We start from the raw sequence: 14,604 nt of genomic DNA, 5'->3' as shown, positions 1-14,604 counted from the left end.
ATACCGATTAAAGTGGGAAAAGTTAATCATTGTATAATTTAATAGTGTTGTTTTTAATCATCATCATATCAGCCTTTAACTGTTTTGTCAGTTGTTGCCATACTTGGTAGGCGGAATAGCAACCGCAGTTAGGCTTAAGAAATGTTTTAAGAGGGACGCTGCTGTCCATCCCTCGCCCTCACTTAGACGATTCTTATGACACCCGTGGGAAAAGAAGTGGTGGCCTATTCTATGCCCGAACTACATGGGAATTGTTTTTAATACTAGAGATTTTATTGTTTTGACAATGTATATTATGTGTACCAATTTAAAATAGATTTTAACTCTATAAGAAAATATGGACTCAGTAGTTAGTAGTAACAAAATGGGAAACAAGTGATCATAAGGTCAGAAACAGAACAAGTAATTGCTACGGTACAAGTTTAGCTTATAATGAATAGTCATAGACCCAAGCATAAGGAAGATTTTTCTGATAATAAAAAAGAAAACACATAAATAAATGCAAAAATAATAAATAAGCCTTTATTTAAACATTAAGTAATTATCAGAAAATAAAAGATTAATTAGTATTATTGATTGTCAGATTTCTGTGTACCATTGGTGCAGGATTCCTCCAACTTTTAGCATACAACTTTCCACCTATCTGTACTATATTATCCCTCCATATTTTATTCAGTTTGTGTATGCCTTTTTATCCAGGCAGAGACTATCATTCCATTTACCTAATGAATTGTGTCTATTCCTTGACAATTTCAGTTTTCTGGATTTATTGCCTATACATATTTGTCATTTTTCTTAGATTTTATATTACGCTCCGTTCTATTAGATACTGACAAACTGACTTTTTTATTTTGGTTATAGATATGTAAGAACCAAGTCTGACAATTATAATTGTTAGAGCTGATGATCCTATAAATTATAATCTAAGTAAATTATGTCAGTGAACCTCTTTTTTATTTATAATTATATACCGCTTGGATAAAAACCTAAGATTCTAAAATTGGACAAATGATTCAAAAGTATTCAAAATGAAAAGCTTGCTATTCAACCCACAATTGTATTAGCTCCTCTTAATTGCAGATATCCAGCTGTTATATCCATTGGTAAACTTCTTACTGTGGCAAACTCTTCAGCATTACTGTAGTAAAGTTTGGAGTGTCTGTCTATGTATGGTGCTGGTAGACCAGATATATCTGAGTACTTCTTAGTTGGCTTAAATGTTGGTGGAGCATTTATAGAGTAATCTGAAATAATAAAGAGATATGATAGAGTATACATTGCATATGGCATTAGGACAAAAAGTATCCCTATGGTACGGTCTAATTAAATCTAAAATTTTCTTTAATATTTGTTCTAATATGTTATATAGGTTAAACATCTTTACAAACTTTCCTTACCTTTCTTTAAGCAAAAATGAAATATTGACCTTGCCTGCATTATCAGTATACATAGGGCATCAGAGAAGGACAATAGTTGAGTGTGAAGATCTTTTTTATGATAAAAAGGAATAGTAACCCGCCTGCATAATAACCATAGTTATATGCTGGCAGAACACTATTGAGAGATGATAGATGAGGATGAAAACAGATCAATTAGTTAATCCATCATAATGAATTTTTTAAGAATTAACCATGATTTTACAGTGGGAACCATATGAAGATTGACCTGATATTGCTACCAATGGAGCTATTAGAGTCCATTCCTAAGAATCCCTTTTCAACCAGATGCAGCAGATCAGTTTGACTCTCACGACAAATTCAACAATTAACCACAATGACCTCAGTAAGAATTGGAGTGGAGATAGATCTAAGGGTAATATTGCTAGGACTTTCCCTACTTACAACATTAGTGTGGTACTGCCTGATGATGGCTCATTATTATAGAGCACAAGTGCAGCATAAGTGAAGATTAATAATAAACATGAGTTGCAGAATTAGTCCTCTTCCAAGACTGTCTTGAGTAAGAAAATAAAATATTTATTGGGACACTCTGTAGATATTTTTCGGTAGATTCGATGATGCAAAATGAGGTTATAATTATTTATTAATTATTATCTAATTACCTAATATGCATATATAAAATCACATACATAATACTGCTTCATTAGGCCATGGTAAAGCTCGTTCAGCTGTCAATATTTGCTTTAATGATCTCCACATTCGTTTTTTACATCCACTTTTTACAATAAATTTATTTTCTGTTTTAAAACAATAATTATTTTCTGAATCGGCAGTCATACTAAATACCTTTGTAATAATTAAATACGGGTTCTTTATGTTAGCACCTAGGTATTTAAAATTAATTGAAAAAAAAAATTATTTACTATGTATGTGATAGAAAACAAATACTAAAAAAATTCATAAGGTAGTCAAAATAGACGAGTTGCCATTAATAAAAATAAAAACAGAAGTTCGTCGATTTAAAACAATACGTACCTAGCATAGATTAAGAATAGTACCTGCGGTTCTAAACTAAAACTTTTGGTTGACAGATGATAAGCATGAAAAACGTGCGTGACGTCAAAATCTAATCAATCACAAAAAGTGAGGTTAAGAAGTTTTATTTAAATGTGGATATTTAAAATCCTAAAGTTTTTGCATATTTAACAGGATGGATATTGTCAATCAAATATTATTAAATGAGCAAAAGAAAGCTGAAAAGTATAAACCAATCACTGTTGACAAGCATTTGGATTTAGAATTTGATTTGGGCACTCTTCTTGCTTTTGATACAAATGATGTGGACTCAAAGTTACTGAAGTAAGAATTTTATAATGTTGATTTACAATATTATACAATATCATGTTCGCTTTTCCACGTGTTTTTATATTAACAATGAATATTTTAACTTATTTACAGATCTAACAAAGATGATTACTTACATTCACTAACCCGGGATAACACGCAGTTATTGCTGAACAAGATATGGGAATTGCCCACTGAAAGAATCGACGAGGCCATAGTTGTTCGGCTACCACAACCTACGACTGTTCTACCTCGCGCTAAGCCTGTACCCAAACCGAGACCATTGACCAAATGGCAGGAGTTTGCTAAAGCCAAAGGTATCACGAAAAAGAAGAAAGACAAACTACAGTGGGATGAACAATTGCAGAAATGGGTGCCCCTTTATGGGTTAGTTTATTGTTAATATTATTTAGTGCTACATTGTATGTACTGTATGGAAACGTTAAAGTTCATTAAAGAATTTATTATTGTTTCATAAACACTATCATTAACTGCCCTTGGTTAATATTAAGGGTAATCAATGAAAAATTATTATTTTACAAATTAATAAAATACTAAGAGTGGTAATCCCTACTCTTAGTATTCTAGTAATTTATTCTTTAACATATACTTTTTTTTTGTATTTTTAACATCTTCCATTTATTTATTTAACATTGTCACAGAAATGGGATTAACTTTTATCTACACTGTAGGGTATGCTAAAATTGACTTACAATTAATAATTTACTTGTTTAACAGTTTTAGGAAAGCAGCTGCTGAGAAAGAGAAAAATTGGCTCATAGAAGTACCACAAAATGTTGATCCTATGACTGACATGTATGAGAAAAAAGCTTCTGAGAAATCTGAAAAAGTGGCTAAAAATGAATTACAGCGACTTAAAAACATAGCTAGGGCTAGGAAGGTCAAAATTCCTCGAGTTGGACTACCAGTTACATCTGACAAAGCTTCTGCTACACAGGTAAGACTTAAGACTAAGTTTAGGGGAGGAGTTTTGTGCCCATCCCAAGATAGAAGTGAAGGTTCACAGATGTGTCTAAGAATACATATGCATCTTTTTTAACCAAATAATTCTAAAAACACCAGTGTGCTATGCACCAATGCACACTAGATAACCGTTTACGACCACATTAGATTCTTGGTTTTTATAATTCTTCTGTGTTTCAATCAAGCATTTATAGACTGAAGAAGCTTTAGTTTAAGCTATAGTCATATGCATATATCAAAAGAGATTATCAATAAATTAAATAATAATTTTAAATTCTCAAAATCAGCCTTTTTAAATTATGTTATATTTTATAACAAGTAATTTTATTACAAGAAATCATAGTTCCCATATGTGTTATGGATAAAGAGACAATATTAGTTTACCAAAAAGGTTTATCTTATTTCAGTTGGCGACAGCAGCTACAGTTGCCAAAGCATCAACAGCATCTTTAGGAAAATTCCAAGACAAACTGCCAAAAGAGAAGGAAGCACGAGGTAAAGGTGTCCATGAGCTTATACCAGGCAAGGAGAGGAAGAGAAGAGCCCCAATACCTACTCCACAGGCAGAAAGAGAAAGTAACCTTAATCTTCTTGACTCTATTTTGAATAAGCGACCCAAGATCGATATGGAAAAAGCTGTAGCCAAGCACATTCACAATGAACAAGTCATGTAAGTATTAAATAAAAATTAAAAGAATTTATAAACTATAATCTTATTTATATGTAACTTTCTATTCATGATTATCAAAAATGGAAGTTCCTTCTAAGAGTCTTATGTCCCATCATTTTATTATAAATGAGAAAGTTTCTTTGGATGTCTACTACTTAATCATGCTTAAACAGACTGAATAGGTTTGAATGAAATTTGGTGCATAGATAAGTTATATCCTAACTTAACACATAAGATACTTTTTATACCGATTTATATGTGAAAATCTTTGAGGAACTGCTAGTAATTATTAAATATAATAAGAAATATAAAAAGACAACAATGGATTTATAAGAGGTATTTATAATTCAATATGGCTCATGAAATATTGTATTCAAATTTTTAACAAAATAAGGTGCTAATAAGAAACAGCGTAATGGACTTGTTACACATCCCTAATTTGTGTCCATATTGATTTGCTAGAACAAATAAGGTTTCAATTCGCAAATCAACCTGATAAAATTTCGTTTAATAGCATTTATAGATTATATGATGACCAAACTTTTACTAAATGCAATATTATTTACAGGAGATCAGAAGAAAAGAAAAATATGAAACCGTCAAAAGGCAAGCGTAAGGGCAAAGGTAATGCTACAAACTTCTCTGCAAAGAAACCTAAGGCTGGTAGAGGACAGAGAAATCCTAATAAAAAGACTCCAGGCAGAAAAAGGAGATAGTTACAATATATTGTGATAATAAGTTACTGTGGAATTAATTGTTGTACTTTTTCTTTTATTATAACAGTCAATAAGTGGAAAGTAAAATATCCATATTATATAACATGTAAAAAACAGTATAATTTTTAATAAACAGTCAAAAGACTTTATTTGTTTAAATCCATAACAGACTCAAGTTTTGTAAACCAAGGTTTTATAGGATAATTAATTTTAATATACTCTTGTATGAAAACAAAAGATGGTTGAATTCATCAATCCTAAAATGGATTTCTGTTTTCTATTACTCGTGGATGTCACTATACAACCTTTATACATCTAATACTCATCCGAAAAAAGTGAAATGTTTATCACTATTAAATATGAATATTAAACTGGATTAAAATAAAAAATACATTTTAATGCATATTTCATTTATTCAACAAAATATTACATCACTGGCTTCCTTTGGAAATGTTTAAATCTTAATACAATTTTTAACATGATCTTTACATAGTATATAGCAATAGCAATCAAACGCATCAGGACCACAATCCAGCTATTTACAAATACAGCTTTTGGGAGGCCCTCACTAATATTCGTTAAAAATGTTTCTTTTCTCTGAATAAAATGCGATATTCGTTGACTCCTATACACACATTTTTATTATTGTGAGGAACCACTGCTTTTTTCATTTTTCCTCATCATATCAGTGAAGTATTTTGTAAATAGCGGTGTTGAGATTCTGATGCCTCTAGACAAAGAACTTTTCAACTAGGGATATCACTAACATGAATATGTCTACTTTGTTTAGTTTTTAAATACATACTTTAAATACATATTTTAAATATATGTGATCAGAGATGCCTCTTTGAAACTCCTATACATAAACCAGTGTATAATCAAAGCCTATTGTTACACTAAAACCTTATTTCCCATACCAGTACAATCACTGTCATACTATAAGGAGAAGGTTTGGTAATACAGTATATAAGGTATATCTCTATACGATAACTACTCAAACATGCTACATTGCTACGAGCGAACAACTATAAAGCTTTCTTGGAAGCATCTACAACACTATTGCATTACACTTAATTACGGTATGACGTTCACATGTGGACGAATAAAAAAAAAAATAGTTCAGAGGGCAACCGTTGAAATATCTGATGCTTACATCATTAATACCTTAGGTACATGGGTACAAAACTATATCTATATTGTGAATATACGTGTGCTCTATTATTATATTTGCTAATATACTACCTACCATGCATATATATTTACCACCTATAAGGTAAACTAAAAGTGAGCTCAAATTAAGGATTACACTAATTGTATACTTCCTAAATACCTATTACAAATGATATTAAGAGTGCAAAAACGGGGTCGATTCTGAGGTGCCATTCTCTAAAACTATTTTAATAGTTTCGCGAAATTACTTACTGTTTTTGGACCGTTATAAAATAAATTTAAAACAATTTTGACTAATATAAATAAAAAAAAAAAAAACAAGAAAAGATTCTTCTGTCATATTAAATTAAAATTTTAATGTTAGAGACAAGTTTAGGGAATGGCGTCTCAGAATTGAGCCCAATAGTTATTACCTATAAATTAATACATTTAGCTTATATTTTATAGTCTAATCCCACTATGTGGTGTTAATAGTTTTTTTATATATTTTGGCGTCATATTACTAGGATATTATAAGAGATATTATGAATTATGATCATAAGGGTGCATCGATAGCTTTCAAAATACAACTTCATATTTGACACCTCTAAGCAATAATTAGAGGTTTAGTCCACACGTGAAACGACATATCTATAAGATCTACTTATATTTTACTATTGCTATCGATCTCGATTAAAACTATCTAAACAAGTAGATATAATTGTCACAAAATAGGATTTCTGATATTATGTTAACCTTACGAGATAGTTAGGTCGTGTCTCACAACCGCGCGATAAGCGATAATGCCGATATTCGGAACACATTGACTTAGGTATCTATTAATCTTATCTAACGACTGTGAAACAGGATCCTATAGTAACAACAGAATAAAGACAGTACAATTAGATTACTTAAACGATATTGGCAAATTGATTATGTATATACCATTTTTTTATTAAACGTAAGATACAAAATCTATCCAACACAATTCTGAAGATCTTTTCCGTTTTTAAAGCTCTATTGATTTTAATTATTCTATCTTAATTGTCTAATAATTTATCATATAGAATACATATCACGATTCTCGAGTAACGAAAACTGATACTGGCATTTTACCAATGAATACCAATTACCTAGTGAAAAAATTAAAAAATTACTTATGATAGTACTAACTCTTCCAGTGGGTGGAATTTATCTTTTGATGAGGGAAACGAGTCCACTATGTCTATGATACTATATGTACATCAGTTTATAATAACCATAATAATTTAGAAAAAGTTAACGAATAGTGTTTTATAAATTGCTTGTGTATTTATATTATTGATTTTATTACTTTTTTTCACTATTTCAATGTTATATTACTTTTTATATTAATACCCGTCCACTATGTACTTTTTATTATAACAGATTGTGATTTGTTAATCTTTGTCGGGTGGCTACGATACAGGTTCACCTAGTACCTAGTGTGGGGCCCATTGTATCTTGTGTTTGTAACTTTGTTTTTTGTCAAATAATAATAAATTTTTAATTTAAAACACATTATTTTTTATTCACTCGTAAAAAATGAGAAAGATCTTCAGACAACCCTTCTCATACATTATTTACCTATCTAAATCACTCCATATTTCGAACGAAGAGAGTGCACACTACTTTGAGGCTATCTCGTAGTTCGTTCTAAAAATTCGATAGTGCTTGGCATTTTATACCAGATCAGTCGATAGTTTTTGGAAAATTAGCAAAATACTATTACGACAATAAGCTTATGTAGTGAAATAAAAAAATTAATAATACACTTCTTGCTTTACATCTACCACTTCCCATATTTGTTTATAATATCTTACATACAAAAGTCTCATGTCACGGTACTTGTGGGCGAATTCCTTTGAAACAGCTCAATTGATTTTTATCAATTTTATATATTTATCAGGTATGAGAATAGGTCGTAAAGTATATTTTATACCGCATCATCAAAACATCAGAAAGCACCTTTGCACAAAAACCTGCTTTTGATAAGTGGCATTTAGTTGGTTATATATTCATTATATACTGTTATTAGTAACATATAAAGTTTAATTATAAAATTTAGATACAATCGTAATAGTATTTTGCCGTAAGAAATTTGATTAATGGCTACCTATAACCCTGTATTCAATTGAGGTTTCATGTTACTGACGTTGTGGTCAATTTGAACCTTCAGCTGTTCATATGGGACATATTTTTGAAACTAAATAAAATCACTAAAAATTCATTTATATAAAATTAATATTATAACAAATAGTATCTAAATTTCCAGACTTATCTAGACTTCATACAAAGGATAATTATATCCATCGTGGACAAAAAGTCCCTCGTCTGTAGACTGTTAAATTCTGACTGACATATAAACCTACAACAAATCAACCGGTCGGCGGGACTCGTTTTCATTGCGTCATGACTGTTCAGTAGAGCGCGTAGTGCACACACAGTAGCTGTTAGCGCTGTATGAATTTATCTTGTATAGGTTTATATGCCCTTTTGGAACAGTGTACTATTTATTTACTATTTATATAAATTATAGATTCACCATTCAGGTGAATATCTGTATTCTCTTGAAAATGATTTGCAATAAATAATAGAGTCCAAAACATGTCCCCATTTCAATACGTGTCTTAAACAGTTAATACACATACCAATATAAAAGATTTAACTTATATTCATACAAAAATTAATGTATATATTTTTCTAATTATTCTGTAAATAATTAATTATTTAAAACATTTAAAATGTTTGTCTTTTGCCATATTGTAATTATAGTCATTATATAATTATATTAAGTATAATGATTGTCACATAATTGTAACAATTTTAATTAATATATTTCTTTTCTCGATTATATCGATTTAATCAATAATTATTGATTTTAAAAAGAGATATAAAATGTCCATAAAATATAATAATAGATAAAAATCAAATTATTATTTAAATGTAATAAATATTTATAAAGATAAAATTTAATTGGCACCCACAACTAATTATGAAGGTTTACACTTACATCTAAAATTTAAAGGGCGAAGGAGATCAATTCAAGGAATAGAAAAGTTATTCTCGTCTAATAATAATAATCAGTTACAACATCAACAATATTTTAAAATTGTAAATAATTTCTACTGTAAAAGTCTACAATCATACGATATTTTCTACATTTTTTTTTATTAAAATTTTAATTTAATTATTTACTCATAAAGTTGAACTCCAAATTCCACCAATTCAGCAATCTCCAGCATCAATAAACCAATTCAACCTAATACCGATTGCAATATCCTATTGAATGGGTTTACATATTGTTATTAAAAATCCTTGGTAAAATAAAGTATCTATAGCCAAACTAAAAACTTTAATATAAATCCTGATCTATAGTCTGACCAAATACTGTACGTAAAAATACCGCAGCACTTCAATTGTGACAACTATGGGAATTTTAATATTGGCTCTTGACAGTGAGGATTTTTTTAACATGTATTGTTTTTTTTAATTTGTTCTGTGATAATCTCCTATAAAGAATATTATATTATAAATACTAAACTTAAAATCATTTTAAAACTAAGTATCAATACTATCTATAGATACTAAATAATTTTCAGTCCAAAACTTCAATACACAGTTATATCAACTGTGTATGGTTTTCTTCAATGCATTACTGTTACTGTCAACTTTCTGTCAAATAATTGTATATTTGTAAGGGAACATGCTAGCTATTTCAAAAGAGTATCGGACTCAAAAATACGTGTAACTCGACCAAATGACAAATTATGTGTACCAAAGTGTAGATTAGATTTACATAAAAGGAATGCATATTGTATGGCTATTAAAGTTTACAATCATCTACCAAATTACATTAGAGAAATAACAGCTCATACAGTGTTCAAACATAAACTTAGGAATTGGCTGTTATGTAATAATTTTTATACCATCAATGAATATTTAACTAAAAAAAACAAATGTACTTGACAGTCTATAATGGAGATGTGATTGACGCTTTGGCTCTTGTTTTCTTTTCTGTTTACTGTAATAAATTATGTGTGTGTTAAATAGTATGACTAATAAGGGGAAATATAATGTATAATTATGTAATTTTTTCATATTATTAATATTTTGCACGCCGACATAGAGGCAGAATGTATATGGGAAATGTAAACCTCTTTTATCGAAAACTACCTACATTCTAGCAAAATAAATTCATTTCATTTCATTTCAATTAACATCTTTCTAATCCCATATTATCTACTTATTTATTTTATGCATGGTCAAGCATAAAAATAAATTAATAACAAAACTATAATCACAAATTGAAGTGCTACAGTATGTGCGTATTATATTAATAATAAAAATAATGTCTTATGGACTTCATTTGGTGGAATCATTGAATTGATTATTGGAAAATAATAAATATACTTTAACTGACAATGTCATTAAACTAATCCTTGCAGTCAAATTCACATAGAGGTACTCTTAATAAGTTACTTTGGTATGTTAAAAAATATAGTATCACTTAACATTTGTTATATCGTCAAAACTTATTTAATCTGAAAATATGTAATTATTTTGCCTATCACAGTTACAGAAGGTAGCAACAAAATATATTTGTAAATATGTTATGCCTCTAACATTATCAACTTTGCATTTTAATTAGTGTATCGAATGCTTTGATTACCAATGCAGTTTTTGCATATTGTGTATACATCGGAGTCGGCATCGTGTTTGCCCTTATAATGACAAACAATGTGCACCAACTTGAGGTTCTCCCTAGTAAATATTTGCAGATAATACCTATCTGCATCTATATAGCCAATCTTAATGACATTCTCGCAATTTATACATTTATTTTCACCATTATAGAATCGCTCGATTGATTCGAGAATTTTTGGTATAATCGATCTTGACAACTCTATCTTATGATCCAAATTCCATGTTTGAAATATGATTCGCTCTTCGCGACTCCTATAAGGATTTATAATATGTTCACCCTCATAATCGCAATAATCTTTACTCCAGAGCCCGCCGCAAGCGAAAAGCCCACTTTTGTCGCAGAGACACTCTTTTTTATCGGCTTTACGATTGAAATACGCTTCGTTGTATTTGGAAGTCTCCAGAATCTTCCTAAGGTCAAGTAGGAACTGATCAATTAGTTTCTTACCGCGCCCGTTGGTCTGTATGTAGTGTTCCGATGCTTGTAAAGCGCTTTTGGTTTTATAATAGTAGCCTCTCATTCGCTCTTTAACACGCTTCGACATGGACTGCTCTTTTGTCTTCTCGCTGGGTTCTAAGCCTGGAAAAAAAATTCTAATACTTAGAATGGAAAATAAGTTGACAACTCACCTGTTGGAAAGTGATAACCATCGCCTATAGGAGGGAAAGGATTATTGTGGGAAAGTAATGGGGACTAGCAGTCCCATTACTAGTATTATACCTTTTACTTTTTATAATCTAGCTAATAAAGCAATTAAAGTGCTTTCGTCTTTTGTATTAACATTTTTAAACTAAACAAAAAATAGCATGGTAGGGACAGGATTCGCTGGCTTGATCAAAATAGACTAGGCGGTTTTTTATACTAATTCGTAAATATTAGTAATAAGTATATAGCAATGACTTCAGCTTGGTTTTTACAATATATTATACAAATTGTAATTTGTAACAAAAAAATAACAAATTAATATATTTACCCCCTTATCATATGGATAAGAAAGAACAAGATAAGAAAGAAAGAAAAAAATAAATGATCATTTTTCATTTATCAAATATAAATGTAAAATGATCATCGAATGGCAGTTCAGTTTACGTGTCGTGCGTCATAACATTTGGTCTCTGCGGGGAGAAAGATTGTTAGTAATGGGGACTTCAATTTACATTGCTAGCAATATTACCTGTCAGATCGACCTCCATGCGGTTATCCTTAGAAACCTTCGTGATTAATTATTGTCAAATTTGTTGTGATAGGTCAACTGACCAGACATCATCATCACCCTAACATCCTTTACTTGTGCCCCACCAGTGTATATAGCATAGACGATAGCGTGAGCGATGTTACCATTCCATTATCATCCATAAAAAAATCATTTGATCTCTTCACTATCACTATATATACATTTTCTTTCCCTTGAGTAATATTTTTTTTTTTTTTGTATTTTTCTAATTCAACTGTCAAATCTTAAAATCATTAAACGAAATTTCTAATGTAAGTAGTGTATTCATTTATTTTAACATTTATTATATAAGTAGGAAGGTATTATATGTATTTATAGTGTATGTATTTGTGTAATATTTTATTATATATTTTAATATTTTATTTAACTGTATATTTGTTTATGTATTAATAGTTGTAGCACTTCAGCTGCCCGCTAACGAAATGCTTTCTTACTGTACTGGGTTGACTGGAAGAGATCTCTGTCAGAAATAAGTCCACCCTTGCTCACAACATGTATAAATAGATTATTTTATATGTAACTTACAAGTGCAATAAAGAATATATATATCTGGATTATACAATATATAATAATATTTATACCTTCAAACCATGATGGATCCTCTGCCCGTTCACTTAGCATGGTGCGGGTATCATCAGACGCTGCTATATATTTCTGGAATGCCTTAAATTTCTCCTTGATATTTGTACTGAGGAATTGCTTAGCTGCAGTCCCAGTATCAATATACTCCTTTCTTACTGATCGAATCATATTATAGAAGTAGTCAAAATCTGAAATCCATTCAATTATTTACAATACTAATATACACAATTTCAATAATTGAATAATATTGTAATAAAATCATTAACTATTTCTATAGTAAAAAAAAGTTAGTCCTCCACTCTCCAACTTACTGTGCCTAATAGGGTCCATAATTAAAGTTGTTTTAATATCCACCAACCACATTATGGAATACAGTAAGAAATAAAAAATAAATGATATGATTAATGATTTATTTGGATGATTTTGGAAAGATGTAAAGGTACCCAACCAGTAAGCACCTTCCAGTAAATTATTCAAATACCACTATGAAATTTTGTATCTTATTATGCAGGTACTATATGAGATCGAGAACGACATAAGAGTGTTTTCCCATCAGTGAATATATCCCTTTCACACAGACGAAATCTTAGCTAAAAGCCGGTTTCATAATTAAGCATGTAATTTTTTAATAGTTCTATATGTGTCTAAATCATAGAGACATACCAGTTACCATTTTTTCAGTATCCTTTAACAATATAAAAAGTGTTTGCGGCGGTAACGAGCCGAGGTAGTCGTCGTCATCCACACGCGTGCCATCCTCCGCCACAAAAAGACGACACTCTGCGCAACTGACATTGAACTGCAAAATAGGCGAATTTGTGCCAAGGTACCGTGATATATGTCAAGGCCACGTCGCCTTGACCCACATTACGATTGAAGGCTAAAGTACAATCTAACAGAAATGTTACTTCAATGGCTCATATACATAAAGAAAAAATATTGATCCATAAAAAATATAAAATTTTAAAGATTTTTTTACACTTACACCTAACTTTTTGCGCGATTTTTCTATCAACTCTTCCAAATTTTCGGCGGCGATGCCAATTTTTTTCTCTCTTTTAACGTCTGTGACTTTGTATCCCTTCTTCATGTTGAAAAATTAAATTATTGGAACAGAAATTATATGTAAAACAAAGAAAAACACGCGTCACAAACCGGCAAGCTTTCCACTTATATCCCGCCGTTCGTTACTCTACTCCGTACGAGACTAGACGACAGGCTGTACGCACAGATATATAATACCAATAGCCCATGTAAAACATCCACCCTAAGTCCCCCCTCCCCCTGAAGCCGGCGTCCTTATACCCACCCCATTCGGGACTTCATTTACTGTTTACACTTACCACCCAGGAATCTACTTTCACCCCCGCCTGAGTCGCCTAACGCATTAATCTGTCAACCACCCACTTTAAGCCTACATCCAGTTTTGTTCTTTCTCTTTTCTTTTTCCTGCTTTCCTTGTTAGAAATTTTAGAAATAATAAAGATAAGCTCTTTTCTTGTTTTGACCTATTATCTACTGAATAAATTTATTCTTGATTTCTTATTCATATAAAAGTAATTCAACAAAACTACATCAAAACAATAATAAATAATTTAGATAAGAGAAGACAATAGAAAAGAAGAAGAAATATTTTTTTTAATAACTAGAGAAACAAACCAGTATTAATAATCAATTATTGAATCGATTCATATTAGTATTAATTTATCGATTCTTTCCATGAGGGCGCCACTGTGTTAAGATATAAATAAAGTTCGTGTTTATATTATTTATTAGCGGTGTGCTAGTCTGAATAACCT

General features: G+C 30.4%; 3 protein-coding genes across 3 annotated transcripts; 1 reads left to right on the top strand and 2 right to left on the bottom strand.

Annotated features, from left to right (window-relative positions):
• Positions 1-496: 496 nt before the first annotated feature.
• Positions 497-2,374, bottom strand: LOC113512035 (INO80 complex subunit C). The gene is made up of 2 exons (XM_026895796.3): positions 2,090-2,374; positions 497-1,244 (listed from the first exon to the last, which is right to left on the bottom strand). The coding sequence occupies exons 1-2, from the start codon at positions 2,235-2,237 to the stop codon at positions 1,045-1,047; spliced, it is 348 nt and encodes a 115-aa protein (XP_026751597.2). The 5' UTR covers positions 2,238-2,374; the 3' UTR covers positions 497-1,044.
• Positions 2,375-2,499: 125 nt separating this feature from the next.
• LOC113512137 (ribosome biogenesis regulatory protein homolog) lies at positions 2,500-5,259 on the top strand. The gene is made up of 5 exons (XM_026895936.3): positions 2,500-2,759; positions 2,859-3,131; positions 3,483-3,702; positions 4,136-4,398; positions 4,967-5,259. Exons 1-5 carry the CDS (start codon positions 2,611-2,613, stop codon positions 5,112-5,114), a joined length of 1,053 nt encoding a protein of 350 aa, XP_026751737.2. The 5' UTR covers positions 2,500-2,610; the 3' UTR covers positions 5,115-5,259.
• A 248-nt stretch (positions 5,260-5,507) lies between these two features.
• On the bottom strand, positions 5,508-14,460 carry LOC113512042 (DNA fragmentation factor subunit beta). Its single transcript, XM_052903315.1, has 4 exons — positions 13,791-14,460; positions 13,469-13,604; positions 12,805-12,993; positions 5,508-11,568 (listed from the first exon to the last, which is right to left on the bottom strand). The coding sequence occupies exons 1-4, from the start codon at positions 13,893-13,895 to the stop codon at positions 10,925-10,927; spliced, it is 1,074 nt and encodes a 357-aa protein (XP_052759275.1). The 5' UTR covers positions 13,896-14,460; the 3' UTR covers positions 5,508-10,924.
• Between the last annotated feature and the right edge of the window lie 144 nt (positions 14,461-14,604).

The sequence above is a fragment of the Galleria mellonella genome, unplaced genomic scaffold (assembly GCF_026898425.1).
Source record: "Galleria mellonella isolate WM207_F2 unplaced genomic scaffold, CSIRO_AGI_GalMel_v1 utg139, whole genome shotgun sequence".
Classification (NCBI taxonomy): Eukaryota; Metazoa; Arthropoda; class Insecta; order Lepidoptera; family Pyralidae; genus Galleria; species Galleria mellonella.
Note: the sequence above shows the minus strand (reverse complement) of the source record. Positions and strands in the feature narration are given on the sequence as shown.

What these genes read in the sequence shown, in the direction of transcription:
- LOC113512035 (XM_026895796.3), bottom strand. Translation starts at nt 2,237, where the DNA reads ATGACTGCCGATTCAGAAAATAATTATTGTTTTAAAACAGAAAATAAA. An exon ending in GCCTAATGAAGCAGTATTAT is followed by an intron (nt 1,245 to 2,089) that starts GTATGTGATTTT and finishes TTATTATTTCAG; the next exon opens with ATTACTCTATAAATGCTCCA.
- LOC113512137 (XM_026895936.3), top strand. Translation starts at nt 2,611, where the DNA reads ATGGATATTGTCAATCAAATATTATTAAATGAGCAAAAGAAAGCTGAA. An exon ending in GTGGACTCAAAGTTACTGAA is followed by an intron (nt 2,760 to 2,858) that starts GTAAGAATTTTA and finishes ACTTATTTACAG; the next exon opens with ATCTAACAAAGATGATTACT. An exon ending in ATTCACAATGAACAAGTCAT is followed by an intron (nt 4,399 to 4,966) that starts GTAAGTATTAAA and finishes TATTATTTACAG; the next exon opens with GAGATCAGAAGAAAAGAAAA.
- LOC113512042 (XM_052903315.1), bottom strand. Translation starts at nt 13,895, where the DNA reads ATGAAGAAGGGATACAAAGTCACAGACGTTAAAAGAGAGAAAAAAATT. An exon ending in AATCGCGCAAAAAGTTAGGT is followed by an intron (nt 13,605 to 13,790) that starts GTAAGTGTAAAA and finishes CCTATTTTGCAG; the next exon opens with TTCAATGTCAGTTGCGCAGA. An exon ending in TACTGAAAAAATGGTAACTG is followed by an intron (nt 12,994 to 13,468) that starts GTATGTCTCTAT and finishes AATGGATTTCAG; the next exon opens with ATTTTGACTACTTCTATAAT.